The 27,873-nt window shown below is 34.7% G+C and overlaps 3 protein-coding genes across 3 annotated transcripts; 2 read left to right on the plus strand and 1 right to left on the minus strand.

The window, feature by feature from the left end:
* Positions 1 to 1,383: 1,383 nt before the first annotated feature.
* On the plus strand, positions 1,384 to 7,196 carry LOC112002247 (CAAX prenyl protease 1 homolog). The gene is made up of 14 exons (XM_024034405.2): positions 1,384 to 1,414; positions 1,707 to 1,854; positions 1,969 to 2,053; positions 2,144 to 2,239; positions 4,326 to 4,391; positions 4,510 to 4,608; positions 4,697 to 4,804; positions 4,958 to 5,068; positions 5,602 to 5,661; positions 6,045 to 6,137; positions 6,267 to 6,380; positions 6,612 to 6,683; positions 6,820 to 6,885; positions 7,062 to 7,196. The coding sequence occupies exons 1-14, from the start codon at positions 1,384 to 1,386 to the stop codon at positions 7,176 to 7,178; spliced, it is 1,266 nt and encodes a 421-aa protein (XP_023890173.2). The 3' UTR covers positions 7,179 to 7,196.
* Positions 7,197 to 16,751: 9,555 nt separating this feature from the next.
* Positions 16,752 to 20,851, plus strand: LOC112002250 (mitogen-activated protein kinase homolog MMK2). The gene is made up of 6 exons (XM_024034408.2): positions 16,752 to 17,179; positions 17,986 to 18,115; positions 18,496 to 18,633; positions 18,755 to 19,087; positions 19,973 to 20,156; positions 20,263 to 20,851. The coding sequence occupies exons 1-6, from the start codon at positions 16,998 to 17,000 to the stop codon at positions 20,433 to 20,435; spliced, it is 1,140 nt and encodes a 379-aa protein (XP_023890176.1). The 5' UTR covers positions 16,752 to 16,997; the 3' UTR covers positions 20,436 to 20,851.
* A 229-nt stretch (positions 20,852 to 21,080) lies between these two features.
* LOC112002246 (probable polygalacturonase) lies at positions 21,081 to 27,661 on the minus strand. The gene is made up of 6 exons (XM_024034403.2): positions 27,529 to 27,661; positions 26,873 to 27,205; positions 25,037 to 25,157; positions 24,455 to 24,629; positions 24,206 to 24,276; positions 21,081 to 22,097 (listed from the first exon to the last, which is right to left on the minus strand). Exons 1-6 carry the CDS (start codon positions 27,610 to 27,612, stop codon positions 21,388 to 21,390), a joined length of 1,494 nt encoding a protein of 497 aa, XP_023890171.2. The 5' UTR covers positions 27,613 to 27,661; the 3' UTR covers positions 21,081 to 21,387.
* Between the last annotated feature and the right edge of the window lie 212 nt (positions 27,662 to 27,873).

Genomic DNA, 27,873 nt, shown 5'->3' on the forward strand with positions numbered 1-27,873 from the left:
ATTTCATTATTACAACCTATTCTTGTATATACCTTTATATACAACATTGGTTAGTAAAATTTAGTTGAAATAAACATTCCAAACTTACTAAAAAACAATTATCAAATTTAAATGAAGTAAGCGGTAAAATAAATTATAAATCTTAGGTGCTGGTTAGTGAAATTTAGTTGAAATAAACATTTCAAACTTACTAAAAAAAATTTATCAAATTTTAAATGAAGAAAGTGGTAAAAATCGATGGGCACGGGTTAGTGAAATTTGGTTGAAATAAATATTTTCAACTTACTTAAAAAAGCAATTATCAAATTTAAACGAAAAGTAGAATGGGTGCAGATTAGTGAAATTTGGTTGAAATAAATATTTCTAAGCTTACTAAAATAGCAATTATCATATTCTAAACGAAGAGAGATGTAAAAAATTCATAGGTGTGAAATTTGATTGAAATAAATATTTTCAATTTACTTAAAAATCAATTATCAAATTTTAAATGAAGAAAGCGGTAAACAGTCCACGAGCGCAGGTTAGTGAAATTTGGTTAAAATTTATATTTCCAACTTACTTACCTAAAAAATAAATGCGGATGGATTTTATCTCATAAACTAAAAAAAAAAAAGATTTTCACTAGATTATGCGTTATTCTTCCCAAACATTACCTAATTAATCAAGCTGATTGAGTTTATCTGATATTTTGGTTGGCGTAAACGTAAGGTTAACGTTTTGTAACGTATGTATTACGTCAAAATATCTCAATTTATAATTTGCCATATTAGATTGAAAACATTTTTTCAAACGGCTTGATTTTTTTAAACAATATCATTTATTTTCAATGATAACTTCTATTTCTTTTTCTTTTTTCCTGAAAAATGAAATGATTGGTAAAGTGTTAAATTCTTTTTGGTTAAGCAAGAGCTAAATTCATTTTTTAGAGTTTATAGCAGTATTTTAGAGAAGAGAATAGAATTGGGCCAATCACAGGTTGAAATAGAGCATATAAGTTGGGCTAGGCCCTTGTGGGTAAAACTGAATCAATTTTACCCAATTCAAGTCATTTTACATAAATGGCCTGAATTCAGCAAAAAGAAAAAAAAGAAAAAGAAAAAAGAAAAAAAGGGGGCCTGCGGACTGTATTTTATAACTATTTTTGTTTATTTATTTTTCAGGATACAATTAATCAAATTATATCCAACCTTACTTACTTAATATAGCAAATCTCTCACTTTTCCCTCCTACAGTATTTTCAAATTCACAAACCTTCGTTGTACACCATTTTTCTCTATAAAAAGATTCACAGTATTTGCTTTAGCCTGTGCCTGAAAATCTCATTTCCTTCCTTCATTGTATTGAGATTTTCAATATAAAATAGTGGGTAAAGTCCTGCATGCAATGGAATTCTTGGTTATCGAAGCTGTAGTGGGTAAAGTCCTTTTCTTTCATCTTGTTCCTAAGTCACTCTCAAATTTCGTCTGCATGTCCTTTATTTTATATGTTGTAGTTCGTTTTATGAATTCTTATAGCTGATTTAAAGTTAAAACCATGTGTTCAACACCATTTTTTTTTTGTGTGCATTTTCTGTCTCTTTCTTCAATGTATATATGTTTCTTTTTTATCTTTAAAACCTGTTTCTTTCTCTCTGAACTTTTTAACCATTTAGAGTCATATTTGATTATTTTAACTAACAAATTCACTAACACAACCTGTTTTCATAGGCGTTATGTTCTTGCTGTACCTTTTTGAAACATATCTAGACCTGAGGCAATATGCAGTGCTGAAACTGCCAACGCTTCCACTGATATCCCAAGGCGCGATAAGCCCGGAAAGGTTCAGGAAGTTCAGAACTCATAGTATTGATAAAAGGTTGCATATCAACTCTGCTTTCATCTTCGTCTTAGTATGGTTTTAGCCTTTGTGAATCACATGTGGAATAATATTGTTTTTTAACACGTTTGTCCTGGTTTACACTTTACACAGCCGTCTCTACTTTGTTCATGAATTTGCAACCACACTGGTGGACTGCATGATATTGCTGCATAATATACTGCCTTGGCTGTGGAAGGTATAAGTTATTAGTGGGTGCTATACTGCTATAGTGAAAGGGGGAAAAACAGTTTGATTGAATCTTATTGTCGTTTTTTTGTTGTTGCAGAGGTCAGGAAGTTTGGTGTCGTGTATTGGTCTTAATGCAGAGAATGAAATCCTTCACTCCCTTTCATTCTTAGCAGCCATGACCTTGTTGTCTCAGGTCTGATACAAATTTGCTTACTGCTTGTAAATTCCATTCCTTTACAAACTGCCAAATATAGTGTTATGGTCTAGGGATAGTAATGCATGAACCGGACTTCAAATCATGGGTGTCTTGTCCTTACCCCTACCCGCTTTGGGGCATGAAAAATCTAGGCAGGAACAGTACAAGTCAAGGTGTGGGACGAGATATAGGCATTTTGCCATCTCTAGTATAGTGACTCTAATATTGATGATACAGAGATGGGAGAGGCAAGGAAGGGGTGACAGTGAGAATAATGAAAGATATTAATGTTTGGGGATGATAATAAACTATGTATAAAAATTAGGATTGGGCACAGGTTGGGTTAGGTGGGTTAAAAGCCAATATTTTTAATCAAACCACTATTCATGAGTTGGAAAAATTTAAGGTTGCATTTGGTTCGATGTAAATTGAATTCCGAGTGTAAAACGAATGCAATGGAAAATGAATTCCCGTAAGGAAATTAAAATCCGGACGTTTGGTTTTGCAATAGAAAATAGTCCGAAAAACAATTTTCAGTGTTTAGTAACATTCTGAAAATGCTATAAATTTCAAAAAATACACTTAACACAACAAAAAATCAAAACAAAAACATATTCACAACATATACATGATATATTTGTGGGAGAAGGAGCAAGAAAGAGTGAGAGATTGACGGAAAGAGAGATAAATCGGGAAAGAGAGAGATTAAAGTGGATGGAGGACAGCTGTGGCCAGATCGGGTGGGTTTGGGGGTGGAGTGGAGTGGAGTGGGCTAGTGGTCGGTGGCGACTAGATCGACGACGTTAAGCAAGAGGGAGAAGAAAAGTTGAGGAAGAAGTGAGAAAAAAGAGGAAGGCAGTGGGGCGGTGCGATTTGGGCGGTGGGGCGGTGTGATTTGGGCGGGAGCTTGGCAGCTGGAGCTTGGCGTCGGACTGCGGGTGGAGTTAAGGTTGGTGCATGGGCTGGAGCTGAAATGAGGTTAGTGCGTGTGTGAGAGGAGTGTGTGAGGAGTGAGTAATTTTGGAAAGCATTTGAAGGTAAAATGAAAACAGAAATGATTTTACAGGTTGGAAAGGATATTTTACAGCCAAACTGAATTCTATTTTTAGTTTGACTTTATTTTCAGGTGGTGCTAAACATGGACCCAGGTGTAAAATGTTTTCTTATTTCAATTTATTATTGAAACAAACGCAGCCTAAATTTACAACCAATCTCTACAAGCGGTTGGTCGATTGAAAATCTATGCAGTTTCAACTAGAAGGTTGTGTGGAATTGGCACATTATGTATATTTTTAACATTCCTTAACATAAATAGATCTTGCTTCGCTTTGGTCAACATTCTTTAACCATAACAATATGTAACTATGAGCTTATCACACCAAAGTTACCTCATCTTTTCTAATATTGCCAATATTTATTTCATCCATAGGTGTAGGGGCCGGTTCTTGTGGTTTAGAAAAATCTCAACTTTTAAGTCAAATCGACTTGATATTTTGATGTCAAAACTGCCAACCCGCACCACCCCAACGTAATAAACTTGCATGGGTTGATATGGGCCGGAGTAGTGGATGAGCGAGGCGGGCTTGTTGCACAGCTCTAAGTCCCTAACTCATGGATAAGGATCCTCTCTATTTTCCAAGTGAAATTTAAAGTGAAGTAAATCATAAAATTGAACCACAGTTAAATTTTAAATGATTTGACACAATCTATATCCTACATTTAATCCACTTTAAATCATAGCCATTAAATGAACACTTTCTAATTTACTTGAAAATGGAGAGGATCCAAATCCCTCATTACCATTATGGTTTCCTGCTGTCATTTTTTGTCTCACCAAATGCCATAAAATAAGTGACAACATATCACCATTTTTGCTAGGCAAGAAAATAAATGTGACACAATTGATAGAAATATAACGCTATAAGCCTATAACAAAATTTAAGAACACTTCAAATTAGCCCATGTTTTGTTTGCTTTCTCTATGAGGTATAGGATTATAGAATAGAATATAAGCATATTCAATTAGCTCCAACCTTTGTTTTACGAAATTGATGATGATGATTTATTGTAATTTCTCGTGCAGATTTTTGAATTTCCATTTTCTTTGTACTCCACCTTTGTAATTGAAGCCCGCCATGGTTCCAATGAAGTAAGAATACTTCTCTTTTGTTTCAACCTCAAGTTACATTGTCAAGCTTCACATACATTATAATTATTTTCCCAAATTTATTGGGCAAGGTCCTTAGATATTTTCCTGAATATATCAGAAAACAATAGGGCAATTCTTAAAGGAGTGGTTACTAGGACAATGCATTAGTTTGCTACTTGGAGCTCCAATTGTTGCTGCAGCTGTAGGGATAGTACAGGTACTTTCCTTCGAATAAATGCAACTCCTAAGTACTAAATACATTTTTCTAATACAGCATTTACTCACATTTTTTTGCCATGCTGCAGAATGGAGGCTCCTACTTGGTCTTTTGGTTATTTTCACTCCTTGGTTCTGTTGCAACAACAACTCTGTATCCTCGTTTTATAGCTCCTCTTTTCAACAAGTTCACCCCAGTGAGTTACTGTAGCTGCCTATTGTGAGAAAAAAAAAAACTCCTACTAACATTCATTAACATCTGCAATGTATCATTGCAATATAAGTGTCCCTTCTAAATTGTTGCTTATCATTTCCCTTTTACACTTTTCCTAACCATTTTCCTTAAACAGCTTCCAAATGGGGAGCTCAGAAGGAAAATTGTGAATCTGGCAGCCTCCCTAAATTTTCCATTGGAAAAGATATTTGTTGAGGATGGATCCGGAAGGACAACACACAGCCATGTGAGAATTCAACTCCATACTTATTCTTCTTTCTTTTGTAGCTTTTTATTCCAACAGACAAAACATCACAATATCATGTGTTTTTTATTTGGTATAATTGTACAAATAATATGATATATCTGGTTGATTATTATTATTATTTAATTTGGTTTCCTAGTCCATAACAAATGTTGACAGTTGTTTACATGAAGTACTTTGGAATGGCAACTCATAATGTCATACCCTGGATTATGCGTATTGGATTGGAAAAGTATGTGTTGTGCGGATGTGTGAGTCTCATATCAGACGTTTACTAGGTTGAGCTGAGTTATATAATTGATTATGAGAAGCCTAATTATAAATTGACTAGTCATTTTGAGTATATAGTAATGTCATATGGCTCGAGGAAACTACAACAACAGCAAATTCATCCTTACATATAAGCTCTTAAACATGTATTCCATAGTCTTGGGTCATGAATGTATTCATTTTGCACTTTCATTTATTTATATCCTGCAGACGTGATATTAGTTTTTTTTAATCAATGTGTGCAGGCATATATGTTTGGAGTTCAAAAGAAGAGCATCGTACTCAATGACGCATTATTTAAGCAGGTTTGTGAGCATAGCCTACTGGAGAACATAAAATCCTCTTCTTCTTTTCCTCTAAATTGTCTCTTGTAAGAAAAGCATCCGTTTTGTGTTAATTTGTTTTCCAATTTTATCATGTTTCTCCCAACGTTGAATGTTATATCTTTTGCTATTAAAAAAAAAGAAAGAAAGTTATATCTTTAATTCTCTATGGATATGGTACAATGGGTTTAAGGATACAGAATGTGCTTCTCTAGTCATATGTCACAACAATTTCTAAAGTCATTCTTTGACTCGGGAAGTCATTGTGATATTTGTTTTAGAAGCTTCAGGAAAATTGAGTGTGTGATAGTTTTATGGAACTTGAAGGTATGGTTCACCTGGCTAAGCAAACAAAATTTTTGCAGTGCAGGGGCACAGATGAAATTACTGCAATAATTGCCCACGAAATGGGACACTGGAAACTCAATCATACAGTTTATGCATTTGTGGCAATGCAGGTTTGCTCATGGAATTCCTCTCTACTTGTCTTAGTACTTGCGTCCTTAATTTTATTGAGATGCTTTAACTAATGAAGCTGAGAGATCTAATGGTTGATCTGATTTTGTTTTTCATATAAATGCATTCAGGTACCTGCACTCCTGCAATTAGGATTATTTTTCTTCGTGAGGCAGTCAAATGCTTTGTTTCAAATATTTGGATTTGATACACAGCCTGTAGTTATCGGGTTCTACATCTATCAGGTTTGAACATAGAAATGCAGTGATGTAAATATTTTGTACGTTTTTATTTGGATAGAATATAATGGTGGGGAAAAATACATGGGAAAGTTAGTCTTTTGAAAGTTCATAGACATATGTAGAATATAGGCCATGGTGTTTTAGTTAGTTGCAATAAATATATTGCATTATTGAACTATTGCCAATTTTCAATTGAGGAACTAATTATCTTATGTAATTGTTTCTTGTTAATAGCACATTGTGATGCCTGTCCAGCGCCTTCTTGAATTCTGCATGAATCTTTTAAGCAGATCTTCTGAATTTAAGGTTAATGACAGTTTTTATTGCAGAGTTTCTGGCATCTTACATATCTCAATTATTTCTGATACTAGAACCTTTTTCCTTTTCTCCTATCTATTTTGGTGCTAACTTGTACCATCTATTTGGCTTATTGTGGACTCAGGCTGATGCTTTTGCCAAGAACTTAGGTTACGGAAGAGCACTCCGGGCAGGTCTTATAAAACTTCAGGTGGGTTAAACTTTAATAATGCACATAATGGCTCAAAGGATGGCACAATGGTCAAAGATTGGTATCATAAGTTCAACAATAACACAGCACTTGATCTTCATTAGCTTAGTGAATGTGTGATCATTCTTATTGAGTTACTTCCTACTAATTGAAAGTTTTTGCAACTATGCTTTCAGGACTGTAACCTGTCAGTTGTGAACACAGATCCATGGTACTCAGCTTATCGTTATTCTCATCCCCCGCTTGTTGAAAGATTGAATGCACTCGACGAATCAATGAAGAAGTCAAGTTGAGAGTGACCTGCAACAAGTTCAATTCTCCCAGCATCAATTTCTATTTTGATGAATAAGAATTTTATTTCATCATGGCCGAGCGTCAATTACTTGCCCATGAATGCTTCCTCCACAGTTTTAAATTTTGTTAATCATACACCACATCAAAAGCATTAGCTAATGTTGTACAACACAGTTAAATCTTTTTCTAGTCATATTGCATAACACATCAATATCTATATTAATATATAATAGCTGAAGACGTTTGACTTTTTTTGAAGTCTTCCATATTATGTCACATAAGTTTTGGTAGCCTTACAATTTTTCACATGATTTTTATTTTTTTTTAATTTCTTATTTATTTAACAAAAACTAATCAAATGTCAACCACTCCTTTTAATATCCAATTCATAACTTGTATTTAGATTCCCATTAGGAATTGTTTTTCTTAGAGTGGCATACAAGTTGTTGATGGTCATTTTGGAAGTCAAAAGGAAAGGAGAAGCCCAGCAACACGGGGAAAACGGAGTTGGTAAATAGATAGAAAAACCATTAAGCCCAAGCGGTAGAAATAATAGATCACAGGTCCATGAAATAAACAAATGGGTCTTGAGGAGGTAAATGGGCTTAAAGGAGCCTGGAAAGAGAGAAATAGCAAACCCATGGGCAGTATATGATGTAGAAAAGTGAGAATGGGCCATGGCAGGCCTGAAGTAATGCAAGCAAAGAAAGTTAGGGGTTGATGGCAAGCTCATGAACCTCAAAGATGAGGATAAGGTAATTGGATCAGGGAAGCCCAATGAAATTAGTAAAAGCCCATGGGGATACAGAGTTAGGAAAAGGGCCAAGGATGCCCAAGAGAAAACAAATGGGACATTAGAGCCCGCAAGCAACGTAATAAAAGACCAATGGCCATATTGAGCCACTGGGGGAAGAATAAACAGCAGGCCCAAAGAAGGCTAGCAGGATTGGGTCAAATAAATGTCACAAAAGGAATGACAAAGTGATATGACAGGAAATGATAGCAGTCAAGGAGTAGGCTGAAAGAAGGCAAAACTCAATATCAAATAAACCCCAGCCCCGCAAGCAATGTAATAAAAAACCAATGGCCATACTGAGCCACTGGGGGAAGAATAAACAGCAGGCCCAAAGAGGCTTAGCAGGATTGGGTCACAAAAGGAATGACAGAGTGATATGGCAGGAAATGATAGCAGTCAAGGAGTAGGCTGAAAGAAGGCAAAACCCAATATCAAATAAAGCCCAGCCCTTAAGAGGAGCAGAAAATTAGAAAACAGCTCACACAAGAGGTCAAGGACGGACGGCAGACTGTGCAGGCAAGCTCGCAGACCACGGCGAACGCATGAGCAGCAGGTAGATTTTGGACACACATGGAAGTGAGGCACGCGTAAGGTCCAGACATCACCAGCCTATACCCAGCCAATACGAGACATGGTAAGGTCATGGGTCAGAGGTAAGAGGGCATGGTTTGGCGGTGGGGAGAGGGAAAAAACCTATTCTAAGGTTCCTGCTCAGGCTCTTTTGGGGGAAGTGTCCTGCTGGGATAACATACCACCCAAAAGAAGCAAGGCTAAGTTGGAACCACTAGGTGCATGCCATGAGGGATAGGGAGAAAGGACACCCACACCGTAGCAGGAAAGGGTGCCACGGTAGACTAACAAACAAAATAGTCTTCTTTGTCTGGTGATGGGGAGTGGCACATAGACGGATCAGTGGTGGTCGGCAAGTACATTCAAATCAGACAAAGGTGGTTATGGGCTAAAATAGTAAAACCTGGTCACGACAGACACTATAAAAGAAGGCCCTTGCTGTGCACTGGGGACAACAACACAATCACGGTAATATGAACCTCTAAGAAAAACCACGAAATAGAAAACAAGTATTGAGGAAAGAAAGAAAAAAGAAAGATAAGAGGAAAACTATAAAAAGGAAGAAAAGAAAAATAGAGAGTTAGATCGGTAGGCATACACCAATAGGTTGATTCCCTCTCTCCCTCTCAAAGTCCTACTCTCTGCCAAAAGCAAAAGGGGGGCACTAACCATTCAGATTCGTTTCCTTCAAAGTGATTAATTTCCATGGCATGATTAGGGATGGCAATTTATATCCGACCCGCGGATACCCAGCTTGGCCCGACCTTAATGGGTCGAATTTTACCCAGCCCGATAAATTATAGGGTCGGGTATGGGTTTTAAAAAAAAAAACCTAAAGTAGGTCAGGGTCGGGTCTGGGTTTTTGCAAAAACCCGGCCCGAACTCGGCCCTGACCCGACCCGTTTATATATAAGTTAAAAATACTAAAATACCCTAGTATATATATATATAAAAGTAAAAAAAAAAAAAACCCTAACCCCATATTCCCATTTGACACAATCACTCTGATGTTAAGCCGCCTGCCTACTCTTTTTCTCCTCTCCCACTCTCACTTGGTTAGTCCCTCTTCATCACCCCCAACCTCCGATTTGTCACAGCCAGCCTGAACATTTGTCACCGCCAGCATGATTAGCCTGAAGCCCTTTACCGCCAGCCATCATTGCACCTCCAGCCGCCTCGCTTCCTCCATTTGTCTCCACTGGACCACCTTGTTCTCTATCTTTTTTTTTCTTTTTATTTTCTGGGTTCATTTCATCTCAGTCATGTGAGTTGTTTGTGATTGTGTTAGGATTTGTGTTTGTGTTTGTGATTTTGAAAGGGAAAACATAAATCTGAAATTTTTGTGTTTGTGTTTGTGATTTTAAATGGGAAAAATCATAAATCTGAATTTGTGTTTGTGTTTGTGATTTTGAATGGGAAAATTATAAATTTGAAATTTTTGGGTTTGTGTTTGGGTTAGGATTTGTGTTTGTTTTTGTGATTTTGAAAGGGAAAATCGTAAATCTTTTGTCATTGTTCATCCATGATTTCCTGGTGGTTCTTTTTATTTTTCAATTTTCTCATTTGATTTCTTTGATTTTCTCTACCTAAGTATACTCCTGCTAGTACAAAAAAAAAAAAATTTATGAGAATGTGTTTGCCCATATTCAAGGCTTGAATCTGGGCAAACACATTCTCAAAAAATTTGGGCAAACATTTTTTTTAAAAAATTTTTGGGCCACGGTATGGGCTTTAGGCAGAATTTTTTTTTTTTAGATTGGGCCATGGTTTAGGCCTAAATCGTGGCATGGCTGATGGGGCCTGCGGGGCCCACGGGTACCCGACGGGCTAGGTTTGGGGTAAAGAAAAAAAATCCGTTTAATAAACGGGTCAGGTCCGGTTTTTTGGGGCAGACCTGCGGGTCGGGTTCGGGTATAAAAAACCTGGCCCGAACTCGACCCGTTGCCATTCCTAGGCATGATTTCCTTAGGAGATTATTCGCGTTGAGAAGAAACGTTCTTCCCTCTCTTGTTTTGGTCCAGTGGATCAAATTTGATCTAATTTTTTTTTTTATTAGCCCATATACTACCCACTTATTCCCCTTGCTTTCTTTATAAAAGTTATTGTTGTTATTATGATTATCTTTCTTAATTAGGGGTTATTTATTCACTTTAATTACGAAGCCGAAGTACTTTCTTTTGTTTTATTATTATCATGTCTGCCTGCCACGACTCATCCAAAATAGCTTTGCCTACCGTAAGCTTGCCCTTGGCAAACGAGTCATAGTTTGTATACAAGCCGGACCAAATTGAGTTGCAGTTGGACCGGTCTCAACTCTCTTACTCAGAATATTTGGGTCCAATATCGCAGGAGGCAGCCCAGCCCAATATAACAAAAAGGCCCACTACACAAGTCTTTGACTTGCTTCCAAGGCATGTTTGCATGCAACGCAAATTCCTTCACAGTAAAGGATGTGTAACCGACTTACTCTCCTATAAATAATAAATGATTAAAAGAATTAGACTAAACTCGACCCATACATCTATACAAGAAGCAAGCTCTTGTAGAAAAATTAAACAACATTGTAGTTGTACTTTGACTAATTTCAACTTTCAAGCCATGGGAAACCCATGCTGGAAACATCAGCGAGACATATAGAAGAAGAAACACACCATGACCAAGTGCAATAAGATCATCCAATCTTCACATGCCATATATGAGTAGACCCCATGCAATCAAACCATAAATTCAATTACAATGTCAATTATGAGCACCCTTTTTTATGATTCCAAATACATTGATTGACTATAAGATGCCAAACAATAAGTGTCCTATATTAATTTATGATGCATGAATTGCATCATTAAATAAGAATGAATAAATAAAACTTAATATCATATATACATGTATATATTCTATATCTATATTTGCTACCTCACTTTGAAGGCTTCACAACATCATTATTTAATTATTTGATTTTTAAACCAAATTTTACCACTACAAATGTGTTTCTTTTATATTTTTGTTGTGTACTTCACTCCACTTTGGTTCTATTCAATGCTATTCGGTCCACATTAGTCCTATTCAGTCCACTTCGGTTCTATTCGGTCCACTTTGGTCCAATTTGGTCTTATTTGGCTTACTTAGGTCCTAATCGGTCCATTTTGTTCACTTCGGTCATATTCGGTCTAATTTATATTATTTGGTCCAATTTGGTCTTATTCGGTCCAATTTAGTCATATTTAGTCCACTTTGGTTCTATTCAGTCCATTCTGTTCACTTTGGTTATATTCGGTCCATTATGTCCACATCGGTCATATTTGGTCTATATTTTCTACTTTGGTCCTATTCAGTCCATTCGGTCTTATTTGGTCCACTTTGATTCGGTCCAATTTAGTCATATTCAGTCCACTTTGGTTCTATTCAGTCCATTCTGTTCACTTTGGTCATATTCGGTCCATTATGTCCACATCGGTCATATTCGGTCTATTTTGTCTACTTTGGTCCTATTCAGTCCATTCGGTCTTATTTGGTCCACTAGTCCAATACCAATCTAGACAATCTGGATATCATATTAGTTGCCATAACATATGCAGCACTATTTTGAAGTTTGGACTTAAAATGGAAATCATATAACCAATTAAATAAACCAACTCGTGAATAACGAGAAAATTTGCTCAAAAAGTCGTATAGGCCACCCTGGGAGATTGCATTTCCATGGGCCACAATGTAATGGGCACAAGCACAACGAAGCCTGCGTAATAGTGAAGGTAGTACATCTATAATGCCTTAAGAACCGAACTGCTAGAAGCCATACAATTACAAACAAAAGCAACATTATCAATAAAAGATTAAAAGGTAATGCCAAGAGGGGCGAATTTTCATATTTTGGAATAAGCAAGCATAAAGCTTCAATGAGCATAAAGCTTCAATGAGCACATAGCTATACATAATTAGTTTTTTCATACATGAGATACAATATTAGTTTGGTCTGACATTCTTGTGTATATATATATAATCAGATAACTCATACGGGAGAACATGAGGTCCTGTTATGTGGTGCTCTAATTTTGCATTTAACTTAAAAAAAAAAAAATCTCTTTTCATTTTGTTTTTTTTTTTTTTTTACTGCTACCAAAAAGTTCACATTAACTTATGTTTATTGTTATCTCATTAATCGCTTAAGCTTATACCACACTTTTTTCAGTTCTTTATGTCTTTTAGCATACCCATTGTTTTGGTATTAAAAACAAAATAAAAAATAATAATAATTATGGACTAATAATAATAACTAAATTGAAGCCAAAAAAAAAAAAAAAAACTAATCAAATAAGTCCCTAAGGAGAGATAAAGAAACATAAAAATGTTGTGGATTGTTAAATAAAACGCATTGTTTCACTATTACCAAAATAAAATACTTGAGATTGGCAAAACATTTGTAAGGGAGAGAGAGATAAATTTGAGGGGCCTCCACCTCCGTCAAACTAGCCTCCCACCACCATCAAGCGGTCAAAACCCCTACAAGTAATTTTTTTCTTTTTTCTTTTTAAATTAGGGGCTTAAATGTGATTTAGGTTTGGGTAATTTGGTTGGATTGTTTTTATTTTGGATATATAAGTAGATAAAATATTTGGTGTGCAATGTAAAACCTTATATTACATTTCTACAATGGTTTTAAATCATCTATAAGACACGCATATGTACTTCCCCACACCATATCTTAATGTCGCACTATTGATGAGTGGAAGACGGTGAGAGAGTTGAACATATTTTCATTTTATTGTATGCAATATGCGAATACAATACAAATTAGTTGATTTTCATGTTACAAATGTGTAGTGATCAATTACTAAACTAATTTTTAATATCTCAAAATGTATATGTACAACATTCTCTAAAATAGTTTTACATAAAATATCACAAAATTATCTGTAAACTTACTAAACTTACTGGTTTCTCTTTAAGAGTATAAACCTCAAATTTTCAGTTCTGGCTTAGTCAATTGAATTACTTTTCTGCAATTGACTCTTCTTATTGGCCATAATATTACTTTGTTTATTTGTTTCTTTATTATATTATTTCATACTGTTGTACATTACATACGTATTGTTTACTTGGCACAGCATATGTTCATGTGAATTCATCAGGTCACTTAATAGAAGTTCTAACTTCTAAGTATGTGAATCACAATGTCAGATTCATGATTGTCATTGAGATAATACAACCTTCTTGTGTGGTATGCTCTTCAGGTGTGATGGGTTACGTATTCTTGGGTGGTACCAAATTATATAAGACATGTACACTTACCTCAAACTCAAAAAAGCCCACGTACATAATTGTAAAACTGGAAACTCTCTGATAGAACAAAATTTTTGGGCTATTTAGCAATCTGGATTGCCTAATAAAATACTGAAATTATCTCTGGAAAAACAGACGTAAAACCAAGGCTTTTCAAACTCATGACCTTTAAAATTGTTTTTGAGAAGTATTAGGACGACAAAAGTCTGTCTTTACAAATTAAAACCCGGCTTAATAGAGTTTTTCTGTAATGTTCTTGAAGCAATGTGTTACAAAAATTATATCTATCTATCATAAAGTGGTGTAGAGAAAGGAGGAGAATGAAATACATATACGGGGGTTTGACGCACCATAAAAGATGTCATTATCATTAGATTATCTTAATAGTTGAGACATTATTAACGTCATAAATACTTTAACACCTTAAGAAAATTTATGGCCATGTGAAAATACTTTTTTCTCTTAATACAGATATGAAAATGACTATCTTTTTTACCTCGTAAATTTTTGGTTCATAATCAAATCATGTATCTTTTTTCTTTTTCTTTTTTCCTTTGAATAAAAAAGAGTAAAAAGACAAGTCTGACAATCCTATCTGGTGTCATCATATTAACAACTCCTTTACTTATTGAGAAATCAATGTTAAAGGGATTTGAGCCATATACTGACCTCAATTCCACCCAAAGCACCAATAACTATAGGGACTAGGGAGACAATAATCATCGAATGAGTGTCACAAGAATTGTTGTGCTCAGCACACATGCATCTATTTGTAACCAGTAACTATTGGTATGAATATGTACCCTATGTTTTCTAAAAGTTGAAATGGTTTTAAAATATTAAGCTCATCAGGAACGTTCAAGCCCATCCTACAGTATGTGTTACCATCCAGCAATTCAATACCACTAAAATAATACCACCTGCCCATCAAAAAAGAAGCCTGGCATTAAATTAGCTTGACTCAAAACACATGAGAGAAAGTGACATAAAAAAGGTCTCGTGACCGCAACCACCAACTCTAAAAGGGGGTGAGCCATGGATAAAGCTCGTTTACTTCTAGAGCACTGTATAGTGATGTTAGGAATATCCTATTTATTATTAGTTGTATCTATCTATGAAGCTGGCCAAGCAATTACACATGAATTGTATTAGTTTGAGTCTCTGCCTAAAAGAAAAAAAGGTAAACTAAAAGCATCAAGTTGATAAATGGAGTACATCATATTGTACTGTTTCTTTTGAATAATTGTGGAATAATCTATACAGTCTTGGTTAGTTCAATCTCACTCGTTTTCAACAATGAAGAATGGCACACTTATAAAAAGTAGAGATCAAAGAAAACACTGAGGCATGTGGCACGAACTTCTGTATTCATGAGAAATAAAGTGGTGAGAAGGAGCTTGAAGCGGAGAATTTGTCATAGTTAGCTACTTGCTTCTATTAAAATATCATGGGTGGTTCATGGGCTTGGAAAATATGATAAAGTTTGAGAGAGACTGGTAATATATTGTAGATTATGGCATTCAAGACTGTAAAAGGTTGTTCCAAAAGCTGTATGAATGTATAATAGTCAAAAGGGAATGTGAAAATCCATAACTCAGTGTTTGGATGTATATAATAGCCAAGAATTGTTCCATAACCACCTTCCTCTTCTTCATATTTAACTGATTCTTAATTTTTTATAAGATTTGTTTATAAAAAAAAAATTGGTGTATATAAAAACTTGTGGCACTGAAGGCTGTGAAATTAGATTAAAGGAACTCAGAAAGGTTATTCTAACTTAAGTTCCGTCTGAAAGTGTGCAATTAATAGTCAATGCAAATGTGAAACAGACACCACAACTTCCTCTTCTTTGAATTAAGTAATCAACTGAATATTTCATTAAATAGTATTTTAGAAAGGCCAACCACTACTTAGCAATAAATAAATAAAAAGGCCAACCACAATATTATTTTGTAAATTTAATTGGTTTTTTTTTTTTTTTTTTTGTGTAAGGTGAGATTTAACTTCAAATTTCTTACTTAAAAGACGAGACTTTATTGATAACTTAAACCAGCTCTAATCTAGTGTGCAACAAAGTGTTATTTCTATGTGCAGTGGATGTCAAGACAATTTTTTCTCCCACCAATTAAATTGCTTTGTCAGTGATTTTTTAGAATTTATATTGTCATAGATTATAAAGTTCGCCTTCTTAAAAAAGAAAAAGAAGAAGAAGAAAAAAGGTTCAGGCTTTAAAATAGTAAAATTAAAAATAAGTCAAAGCTTAAGACGAACCCTAGTTTTTTTTTTTTTTTTTAATCCACCCCAAAATTAAAAAAAAAAAAAAAAGAAAATAAAAATAATAATATAATATTGAGGACATAACAAAGTCCAACCTACTCCTTTTTAAATAGATGTATAAAGAGTAACTTGTGGCTTTACATATACTTTTTTATTTTTTATTCCAAAATAATTGTTTGAAATTAAAATCTACGTAATCCCATTTCACTATAGTTTTTATTTTTATTTTTTGCTTCAACCCATTTCACTATAATTTAAATGTATTTATTATACGAAAAATGTTAGAGACATAATAAATCTCACAATTATTGCCAAAATTCATGATAAAAATTGTGAAATTTTTTATGTGTTAGTTTTTTATGCACATTCAAACTCCCATCAACGCTGGTGGACCCTTTAGAAAGCTTTGTTGACTAGTTGATGTATTCAACTCAAGCCATGCCAAACGTGTCATCGCTGACCTGACCAAGAGCTGAAAATCATTATCAGAAAAAATGAGAGAAAATTCAACAGGTTATCGAAAAACACGGTTTAGAAAATGCATGCTCGTATTGGTTGCGTGACAATTTTTTCACGGATATTAGCTCAGTAGTTTGTACCTTAAATTTATTATTATTTGATTATTTATAAATAACTACTATATATTATATTTGAAAATGTCTCTCCTTTTCACTTCACGGATTTTCTGACCTTTTTCAGATGGAAAGCTTGAGTAAAGAAAAACTTTGCATTTATGCATTGCCTTCACACTTAGCCAAATTTTAGCCACCAACTATACCGAAAGGCCATTCTCAAAAAAAGAACTATACCGAAAGGCCTCCAATACCAAAACCCACTTGTGAGTTTTTGGAGAAAAACAAGAAGTTATAGAGTTGTAGCTTCATTTGACACTTTGATCATGGCTACCCACAAGGACTCAAGCTCTGGCGCTGCTTCTTCAGGGGACAATAAAATCAAAAGGGTGCTCACTCATGGTGGTAGATATGTGCAGTACAATGTGTACGGAAACTTGTTTGAGGTCTCTTCAAAGTACGTGCCTCCCATTCGCCCAATTGGTAGAGGTGCTTATGGTATTGTCTGGTAAGAAAGATTGAACTTTGATTCCATTTTTTAATCTGGGTTACTCTTTTTTTTCGGTTTTAAATCTTTTGGTGTTGTAAAGTTTGTGTTTTTGGTTGATAAGGGTCAAGGCTGGCTTGATTTGAGGTTTCTATGGAATACTTATGCTTTTTTATTTTATGTGGGTTTTGGAGGTTTATGGCACTGTGTGGTTGGATTTATGAAATTTCTTGTTTTGTTGACTAATGAGTGAATACATGGTCAAGGGAGCATGTTTCTATTAATCTGGCGTAGAAGTTGAACAATGATAGAGAGGAACTTTGCTTGTTGTAAAGTAGCAAAGACAAGTGCATGTTATGCTCAATTTGTGTCGTTATAAAGAAAATATGTATGAATCTGTATAGTTCTCTCTGTCTCTTATAGTTGTCACTTGTGATTTTGTCAATATTTGTGTATTACTTGAGGTCGAAGGCATACGTTTGGGATTAGTAAGCGACGATTCCTTGATATATTTTCGAATTTTGTTGGTACCAATTTAGCCAGTCATAGTTGCTAGTTTGATTTATACTTACTGGTCAATCTTCTTGCATTCTATACATAGTAAATCCTATTTTGATATATTCTCTTTTGTGTTACTTGTGTCTTGGAAGTTGGAACTTCGTTTAAGTGTGGCTTCCATGCCCTGCTCACACCCTTCATGTGTTCTATAGTATATGTCTAAGGGGATGCTTTAGAAACTCCAAAAGAGGGTTTTTATTGTTCATTTACTTAATAAGTTTGATGTTTGATTGGGGGAGTGGTTGATAACAATTTTTTTCCCTTTCCAGTGCTGCTGTGAATTCAGAAACACATGAGGAGGTTGCCATAAAGAAGATTGGTAATGCATTTGACAACATAATAGATGCCAAAAGGACGTTGAGAGAAATCAAGCTTCTCTGCCACATGGACCATGAAAACGTAAGTATGGTTACCTTTATAAATCCCAAAATTTTAATTTTTATGTTTCTGGTTTTCTCAAATTTCCATGATGCTTTTTTCCCCTGGATTTGCACAGTGAAAATTTGTCGAATGTTTTAATACATAATATCTCTAATCTGATTCAGCATTTTTCCCTTTCTTTCCTATTTCACTTAGTATATTTTTATTGTGTTTGTTTTGTTCATGGGTGGATTACTATATTATTTTGCCAGGACCAATTAATTCATATGCTTTTATCAGTTTACTTTCCCTTGGATTAGTTTGTAGGCTGATGTGCTTGTTTGGTAGTGGCTCTACATAATCTCTCATTTTACTAGAGAGTACTTGGAATTATTTTTCATATTTTTCCTTTTCTGCAGGTTATTTCCATGAAGGATCTCATACGACCACCAAAGAAGGAGACCTTCAATGATGTGTACATTGTTTATGAACTGATGGACACTGATCTTCATCATATTATTCGTTCTGACCAACCATTGACAGATGATCATTGTCAGGTTCGATACCAAGGCTTTATACTTTGTCATTTTAAGTATACAGTTCAACTCTTTGGTTTCAGTACATTGCTTAATATTGAATAACTGTGCATGGAATTGACATATCATGAAAATTTTGCAGTACTTCTTGTATCAGCTGTTACGAGGACTGAAATATGTACACTCAGCCAATGTTCTGCACCGTGATCTTAAACCCAGCAATTTGCTTCTGAATGCTAATTGTGACCTTAAAATTGGAGACTTTGGATTGGCAAGGACGACTTCTGAGACAGATTTTATGACTGAATATGTTGTCACTCGTTGGTACCGAGCACCAGAGCTGCTTCTTAATTGTTCAGAGTACACTGCTGCAATTGATGTATGGTCTGTAGGTTGCATACTTGGTGAAATTATGACTAGAGAACCTCTGTTCCCTGGGAAAGATTATGTTCATCAGCTGAGGCTTATCACGGAGGTATGGGTTTTTGGGATTTTATAGTAGTTAATATCTGCTAAAGCATCATTAGTTGTTTTCTACTTTTTAAATTGATTTATTATAATATTGCCGATCGTTATTGATAAATTAATACAGAGAGAGAGTCTTGGCCAATGTGGTACATATTTTGTCTAAACCCCTCCCCTCCCCTCTTCCCGTTTCTTTGAGTTATCCTGATTTTGGTCTGTCTGTGTGTTTGCGCATGGAAAGTTTCACTCTGATTATAGCTTAAGCAAGGTTGTAATCATGTACATATCTTTCCTTTCACCCTTAAAAACACTCAGTCTACTTGATTTTGCTGGATGGCGTAACCACCCTGGGGAGGTGGAGGTGCCCAGTCAGATTTGATTTTCATATATCTAATATAATGGGTGCTCACAGATACCATTATATACTAGAACAATAAGGCAACTACATATCTCTCATTATATCCTAGGCAGACAGAATGTACCTTGGTGCTCAAAATGTCATGATGTTTTAAATGTTGACATACATAAATAATTAAATTGTGGCACGCGTGGGTTATTGACACTAAAAAATTTATAATATCGAGGGTCCAACTGTTGGCACCACTGCTATAGATCTTTAGCATCTTATTGGACCCAACTTTGGTTTTGAGGGTTGTGTATACGTATCATCTTGCATACTGTGTGGGATTCTCTTAATTCTCATTCTTCCTCTTTAGTAAAAGGCCTTAAAATATCCCTTCAGCCAAGAGAAAAGGTTGTACAATATGCTTGAATTATGTGAATCTTATAATGAGAATGAAGGACAACTCATCCTAGAAAGCAAATTTCTCTTTATATTCATTCTTGTAAGATGTGACTCATACATGTGCTGAACTTTTTCTTTTTTCTCCCAAAGTTACTAGGTTCACCTGATGACGCCAGCCTTGGATTTCTCCGAAGTGATAATGCTCGAAGATATGTTAGACAGCTTCCACAGTGCCGGAAGCAACAACTTTCTGCTAGATTCCCTAGTATGTCTCCTGGGGCTTTAGATCTTCTAGAGAAAATGCTTGTCTTTGATCCCACCAAACGGATTACAGGTACAAGAAAAGAGTTCAAATTTTTACATGAAACTCTAACTGGCTATTGTTTCAAATCTTTTGTCCCCCTCTCTCTTTTGTATTTATACCTTTGAGTCACTTGCAGTTGAAGAGGCACTTTGTCACCCATACTTGTCATCTCTCCATGATACGAAAGATGAGCCTGTCTCTGCCAGGCCATTCAGTTTTGATTTTGAGCAACCAACATGTACTGAAGAACAAATCAAAGAGCTCATCTGGAGGGAGTCAGTGAAGTTTAATCCGGACCCAACCTATTAGGAGAAATGGTTTGCGTATGCAGCAGAGATGTAATGGGAAAAACTTTGTTCCGCTGAATACATGTATAATTTCATTACATCTTCTAGAGTAGATAGAATAGCATCAGAGTTCATTTACTTGTTACTTGAAGTCAACTAACATGCGTGGAGCTGAAACACCTCTTCTCATTTACTTGTAAGGGATTTTAGGTCCCCCAAATTTCAGCAAAAGCCCCAAGAGGACAGTCACTCTAGTTCCTATATGAGCTGATGGACTCCAAAGCCAAGTTGAAGCGAGTCTGGTAAAAAAAACGATGGTGTAGATCTTCTCATGTTAACTAGGAGTAAAGATTGCTAGAAAGATTATGGACGTTGTATTGCATGGATCTGAAGATATTTTACCTATTGAATAAAAATCAATGCTATATTAAATATGAAGATCTCTGTCTGTTGTTTAAATCTCAGAAATTTTAAAAGAACCACATAATCTGTGATACCCTGGATTGTGTGTATTGTATTACATTATTGTATGATTGTGTGTTACTATTACCTGGGCGTGTACTGAGTTCCACCCAAATGTGTAGTAGGTCAAATTGGACTTTATAAGTGAAAGCAACTAATTTTCTTTTTTAGGTATAACACAAATATGACTAATGTTTTTCTTGGGTTGTGACATAATCCATGATACTATTCTTTTAATTTATAAATGTTGTGAGCATTTCCAAAAAAGGGTAGTGTTTGTTACACACACCTTGTTATACACGTACTGTTACACACCTATTCTTTGAACTGAAATAGTGAGTTGAAGACATGATTTCAAAACTGAAATTGTGTCTTCAACTCACAAGTTCAATTCAAAAAATGTGTGTAACAGGTTTTATCCTTCCAAAAAATGTGTGTTTTACCAGTACAACAATCATTGCATACAGAAAATAAGTTCCGATATATAGAAGCTTTAGTTCAGTGCTATAGACTCAAAAATACTTCCTCTTGTAACCACACATCTGAAGTGGAACATTATCGATTGGCAGGCTCTCTTCTGGGAAATTACATGATGTTATCTTCCCTACTCCTTGGTCTGGCAACAAATCACATGGCCGAGGAACCACAACACTTGAAATCCCAGCAACATCAGTACAGTTCCATAGAACTTTCTTTGCCTTCTTAGCCAGTTTAATTGTGACATTAGATATGCAAATTCCCGTAAATGGATCACCGGAAATTCCCTCCAATCTTGCTGCCATTGTTACATTCTCGGCAATCACGTCACGATAATTAACATTCTGGATTACAGGAAGTGCATTAGGATCATAGTTGTTATCTGCATGAGAGCCATAATTCCCTGTCATCCAAAAGGCCCATTTCATGGTGTTCATGGTCATCCTTCTGACATATATGTCTTTAACAAAACCTCCTCTTCCTACGGCAGTTTTGATCCTCACTCCCGATTCTGAATTGATGGCTACAATGTCTTCAGCCCTTACATCTTGGATCCCACCAGACATTTCACTGCCCAACGCAATCACTGCACTGGTTGGAGAAATGCATGTAAGCCGTCTGATTACCAGCTGCTTGGTAGGCATTCCATAAGCAATACCATACTCATCCCAACCACTCTTAACAGCTACACAATCATCCCCAGACACGATGTAACAGTCCTCAATTCTGGTATTTGTGCAAGAGTCTGTACAAGGCAAAAAGCCAAATCAATTTGTTATCATGATGATTGTATATTGATATTATGCAGTAGTACTTTAGTTTGTCTATTAATTCTCATATCAGTTAGTGAAAACTCTCTTTTTGCATCATTTGGATAGACTTACAAGTTCACTATCTACATGAACCTAAGAATACAAAAATTATCGTGTAAAACTTAGGTATAGTTCCTCAGGTGTTATACCTTAGGTTCCCAATTAAATTCAACCACATGCCTATATTGACCAATCCCACACAAACTATGTTATCTTCCTCCAAAGACAATTAAATTCAAGCATGTGGTCTATTGGCTAATGTAACCATATGGTTGAAGTTAACTGAGAAACATAAGGTACAACTTGTGAGAAATTGTATCTACGTTTTACCAAACATTATTCATACATGCTTTCTTCAAGCAATTTGTATATGCACATGCTTCGGATTATGTTTAAATGGGTCTTATGCACTATTCTCCTTCAATATATTTAGCCTTTGATATTTATCCACATGCCTACCTGGGTTGATCCCATCAGTATTTGGAGAAGTCACCGGTGCAAGAATTGTAATGCCTTGAACAAGGACATCGCTGCATTTCATTAGCTTTTATCAGATCAACAATCTTAAAACAAGGATGATGAAATTTTGTCTAGCACAATGACATGCTAAATGTGGAAGTATTTTCTAAAACTTTTTATTTTATTTATTCCAAGAAGTATGAAATGCAAAACAAAACCAAGTAAATGCAAAATTGTTGAGAATCTCACCTGCTGTAAACGGGATGGACGTTCCATGATGGAGAATTGAGCAAAGTGAGATTGGATATTTGAACTTTATCAGAGTTCATTATTTCAATCAGGTAAGGACGGGTGTACTTCAGCTTTTTATTGTGGAATTTTTCCCACCAGAGAGCACCTTGACCATCAATAGTGCCATTGTCCCCTGATTTTTTTTTTTTAAAAGAATAAGAAAAAGAGACCTCGTTCACTCACAATCAAGAAGGTATTATAACTTTGACTAATAAATTACGCAATTTTGGATTGTTTTCATTTTGATATTTTAAGTTTGAGAATTTTCATTTTGATCAATCAAGTTTGACTCCATATTCAAAATGGTCTTTTCGTCTTGTTAGTAAGTGCCAACAAAATGATGTCTTCCCTCCCCCAGGGACCTTGATGGAAAGACTATTTTTTTTATTGGAATCAAAATGAAAATTCTCAAATTTAAGGAACTAAAATGAAAACAAATTTTAAATTTCAAGGGACCAAAGAATGAATAATTTAGTCCATAAAATTTTTCCTTGCAGTTGATTATTGAGTTGCGAAAAAAAGTATGCTTGATATACCTGTTATTACAACATCAGTGAGGTTGGTTCCAAAAATAAGACTGATGAACCTTCCACCATCTGTATCCCTTCCTCGACCATAGGATGGCAGTGGATCAATTACAGCCCATTCACTCTCCTCCTAATCCAATTGTCAAAATTTAGGATTAATAAAATTAAAAACCCTGCCCTTTTGAAATAAACAAATTACAAATCTTTAAATTTTACATTTTTGCATGAGTGTATAATTAATATATATATATATATATATCTATATTCCCCCCACATGATGATTGTATATTGATATTATGCAGTAGTACTTTAGTTTGTCTATTAATTCTCATATCAGTTAGTGAAAACTCTCTTTTTGCATCATTTGGATAGACTTACAAGTTCACTATCTACATGAACCTAAGAATACAAAAATTATCGTGTAAAACTTAGGTATAGTTCCTCAGGTGTTATACCTTAGGTTCCCAATTAAATTCAACCACATGCCTATATTGACCAATCCCACACAAACTATGTTATCTTCCTCCAAAGACAATTAAATTCAAGCATGTGGTCTATTGGCTAATGTAACCATATGGTTAAGTTAACTGAGAAACATAAGGTACAACTTGTGAGAAATTGTATCTAAGTTTTACCAAACATTATTCATACATGCTTTCTTCGAGCAATTTGTATATGCACATACTCCGGATTATGTTTAAATGGGTCTTATGCACTATTCTCCTTCAATATATTTAGCCCTTGATATTTATCCACATGCCTACCTGGGTTGATCCCATCAGTATTTGGAGAAGTCACTGGTGCAAGAATTGTAATGCCTTGAACAAGGACATCGCTGCATTTCATTAGCTTTTATCAGATCAACAATCTTAAAACAAGGATGATGAAATTTTGTCTACCACAATGAAATGCTAAATGTGGAAGTATTTTCTAAAACTTTTTATTTTATTTATTCCAAGAAGTATGAAATGCAAAACAAAACCAAGTAAATGCAAAATTGTTGAGAATCTCACCTGCTGTAAACAGGATGGACGTTCCATGACGGAGAATTGAGCAAAGTGAGATTGGATATTTGAACTTTATCAGAGTACATTATTTCAATCAGGTAAGGACGGGTGTACTTCAGCTTTTTATTGTGGAATTTTTCCCACCAGAGAGCACCTTGACCATCAATAGTGCCATTGTCCCCTGATTTTTTTTTTTTTTTTAAAAAGAATAAGAAAAAGAGACCTCGTTCACTCACAATCAAGAAGGTATTATAACTTTGACTAATAAATTACGCAATTTTGGATTGTTTTCATTTCGATATTTTAAGTTTAAGAATTTTCATTTTGATCAATCAAGTTTAACTCCATATTCAAAATGGTCTTTTCGTCTTGTTAGTAAGTGCCAACAAAATGATGTCTTCCCTCCCCCAGGGACCTTGATGGAAAGACTATTTTTTTATTGGAATCAAAATGAAAATTCTCAAATTTAAGGAACTAAAATGAAAACAAATTTTAAATTTCAAGGGACCAAAGAATGAATAATTTAGTCTATAAAATTTTTCCTTGCAGTTGATTATTGAGTTGCGAAAAAAAGTATGCTTGATATACCTGTTATTACAACATCAGTGAGGTTGGTTCCAAAAATAAGACTGATGAACCTTCCACCATCTGTATCCCTTCCTCGACCATAGGATGGCAGTGGATCAATTACAGCCCATTCACTCTCCTCCTAATCCAATTGTCAAAATTTAGGATTAATAAAATTAAAAACCCTGCCCTTTTGAAATAAACAAATTACAAATCTTTAAATTTTACATTTTTGCATCAGTGTATAATTAATATATATATATATATATCTATATTCCCCACCCCCCAAGAAAATGAAAATGAGTGAACATGAATGTCGACCTTGAGAACATTGGCTAGTAAGCAATATAAATAATACTACTTCCTCGAAAAAAAAAAAAAAAAAAAAAACTACCACATGGAACTTAAAAAAATTGGATTACATATGTCAAGTATTTTATAACTCAATTGAAATTTTTTGAACTATATATGCTAACTACTAAGTGTCTTGTAATTCAATTTACATTTTTTTTTTGGTTCAATAGAAATATTTAGGATTTAAATTATCTCTTTTCTATTATAACTATTGAGTTATTAAAAAAAAAAAAAAAGACAAAATATAATAAAATTCAAATCCTACATACTTAAGAATAATTCTTTACTTATTTTCATTAAATATATGTGAAACAAATTTGAGATTAAATTGCATAAAATTTAATTGAATTTGGAATGAGTTTAAGATCTATATATTTTTAATAAATTCGAGTTTAGAATAGGCATTCTCAATCCAAACATGTCTTTTCTTAATTTTAAGTAAATGGATTGAATTGAATTGAAGTAGATCGAAATGAACCAAAATAGACTGAAATACTACGCTAATGTAAATATTATATAGATATAGACAAATAGTCTATATAGTCTTTATAGATTGGAGGGAATTTAAACCTTAATTCTCTTAGTAAAAAAGAACACTTAATTTTGGTAAAATCCAATCCCTTTAAGCTCATAGGTAATTAGGTATAGCAGCAAATTTTAATTTTCCATATATTACTTCAGCATCTTCATCTTTAATTCCAGTCTCTCCTTTTCTCTTTAGTAAAGTACTTAAATTTTATTTTTTGGTGGTGGGCCCCCGTTCGGATCGGGTGGTGGATGTGTTATGCTCGTGAACCCAGTCGTTTTCTGGGTTAGGCCTATCTAGCTTAACAAAACTTGAAGATGCACCTTTCAAGCTAGGCCCACAAGCTTCATCGCTAAAGTGACTTGGACGGGGATTAGCAGGGTCATCTATATCAATTATGGGTTTGCATTTACTGTTGACCGTCCAAATTCAGAACCATAATGACTTCTTCACTTGGCTTAGCTACCCTGCTACGAGAATCATGGAATTGAAGACTAGCTTAGTGAAAGTGTGAAACATTTCTTTGCTTCCGTAATTTACTGATTCCTTTCATTTGTGTATAGTCTAATCAGTTCTGCAATTCAAAGTTACTATTAGCAACCGTCACATCAATTTGAGTGGTTAACCACCTAAAGTTGAATTCTGGCCGAAAGTTAGCTCAATTATTCAAAGCGCCATTGAATTTAGGGAATGAATGACGTTATATCCATCCTATGAACTTTTTTGGGTCTAGAAAATACTGAAACTTTTAGACCAATATTATTATAAAAATATATAGAAATTATCAAAGCAATGCGGCTTTAGGAGGTATCTATGTTTCTTTAATGCCAAATAGCTCTTAGCTTTATAAATTTTACAGTCAAGACAATTTTTTCTTCCCTTAAATGCAAAATAAAGCAAAGGTAAAAAAGAATAAGACAGATTTATTAATAGTTGAGAACTATATAGCTAGTTTAAGTCTTGGGAGTTTTACTAACCTGAGAAGCAAGAAGAACTGCATCTTTATGGAGAAAGAGTGTGAAATGGCTAGTGAGATTGAAGCTTCCAGTCAACCATTTTCCTGCTGGAACAAATAGTTGTGATCCACCGTCAGATGCATACTGGCTTAACTGATTGATAGCTGCCTGAAAGGCCTTGGTGTTTGATGTAGTTCCATCACCAACTCCTCCAAAGTCTGTCAATGAAGCACTATGAGTTCTACAACTTATAGCTGAGTACTCAAAGTAGTCATTAACCAGAGCTTTTCGGCTTTCAACACCATTTGTGCTAAGTAAAACTAGGAGAGTCAGCACTGCTACAACTTCAGTTACCTGTAAGAATACCAAAGAGAGATTTTTAATGGGTTAATTTTTATGTGACACAAAAGAGAACCAATAGTGTGTGGATGAGAGTAAGAGAAGATAAAAGTTCATTTTTTTGGGGTTCAGAATGCATTGAAGTGAAAGAATTCTGGCATCAAAGCCAGAAATAAATGTATATATATATATATATATATATATAACATATTTGGAAGAAAGAAGAGCGGGCTAATCGGTTGTTGCCTAATGCATGTTTGGCGTACAACCAAAAAGATGCTTATAATGATGACATTTTCAAGAGTTTATGGTGTAAATAGGAAAGATATAATTGGAACCTGAGTTGTTCTCGGAATTGTCCTGAATTCCATTGTACAAGAGGCAGTGGGGCTTTTGGTTTGTAGCAGAGACAGTGAGTACATAACTATATATAGACAGTGAGTTTGTGCACTATCTGTAAGTGAATAAATTAATTTATATTTTTTTTCGCAGTTTTGCCGTTGATTAAGGGGAAATTATTAGGTTCACTGGAGGACTACTAAAATGGTCTTCCTTAGTCCTCCCAACAAATAAAATGCTGTTATTTATACAAGCTAGCTTAACGTCATTTGGTAGTTTATTATTTTATATTTTCTTATACGGATTATGCACTTCTATATGTGACATTATTTCATTAGTTGAGA

This window comes from Quercus suber, unplaced genomic scaffold, assembly GCF_002906115.3.
Source record: "Quercus suber isolate HL8 unplaced genomic scaffold, Cork oak 2.0 scaffold_298, whole genome shotgun sequence".
Classification (NCBI taxonomy): Eukaryota; Viridiplantae; Streptophyta; class Magnoliopsida; order Fagales; family Fagaceae; genus Quercus; species Quercus suber.

Excerpts from the sequence above, each read along its gene's own strand:
- LOC112002247 (XM_024034405.2), top strand. The coding sequence starts at position 1,384 with ATGGAATTCTTGGTTATCGAAGCTGTAGTGG. Across the intron at positions 5,662-6,044 it reads ATGACGCATTATTTAAGCAG|TGCAGGGGCACAGATGAAAT; the intron begins GTTTGTGAGCAT and ends AAATTTTTGCAG. Across the intron at positions 6,886-7,061 it reads CAGGTCTTATAAAACTTCAG|GACTGTAACCTGTCAGTTGT; the intron begins GTGGGTTAAACT and ends CTATGCTTTCAG.
- LOC112002250 (XM_024034408.2), top strand. The coding sequence starts at position 16,998 with ATGGCTACCCACAAGGACTCAAGCTCTGGCGCTGCTTCTTCAGGGGAC. Across the intron at positions 17,180-17,985 it reads GGTGCTTATGGTATTGTCTG|TGCTGCTGTGAATTCAGAAA; the intron begins GTAAGAAAGATT and ends TTCCCTTTCCAG. Across the intron at positions 20,157-20,262 it reads TCCCACCAAACGGATTACAG|TTGAAGAGGCACTTTGTCAC; the intron begins GTACAAGAAAAG and ends AGTCACTTGCAG.
- LOC112002246 (XM_024034403.2), bottom strand. The coding sequence starts at position 27,612 with ATGTACTCACTGTCTCTGCTACAAACCAAAAGCCCCACTGCCTCTTGT. Across the intron at positions 24,277-24,454 it reads GTCCATCCTGTTTACAGCAG|CGATGTCCTTGTTCAAGGCA; the intron begins GTGAGATTCTCA and ends AATGAAATGCAG. Across the intron at positions 22,098-24,205 it reads TACTGATGGGATCAACCCAG|ACTCTTGCACAAATACCAGA; the intron begins GTAGGCATGTGG and ends TGCCTTGTACAG.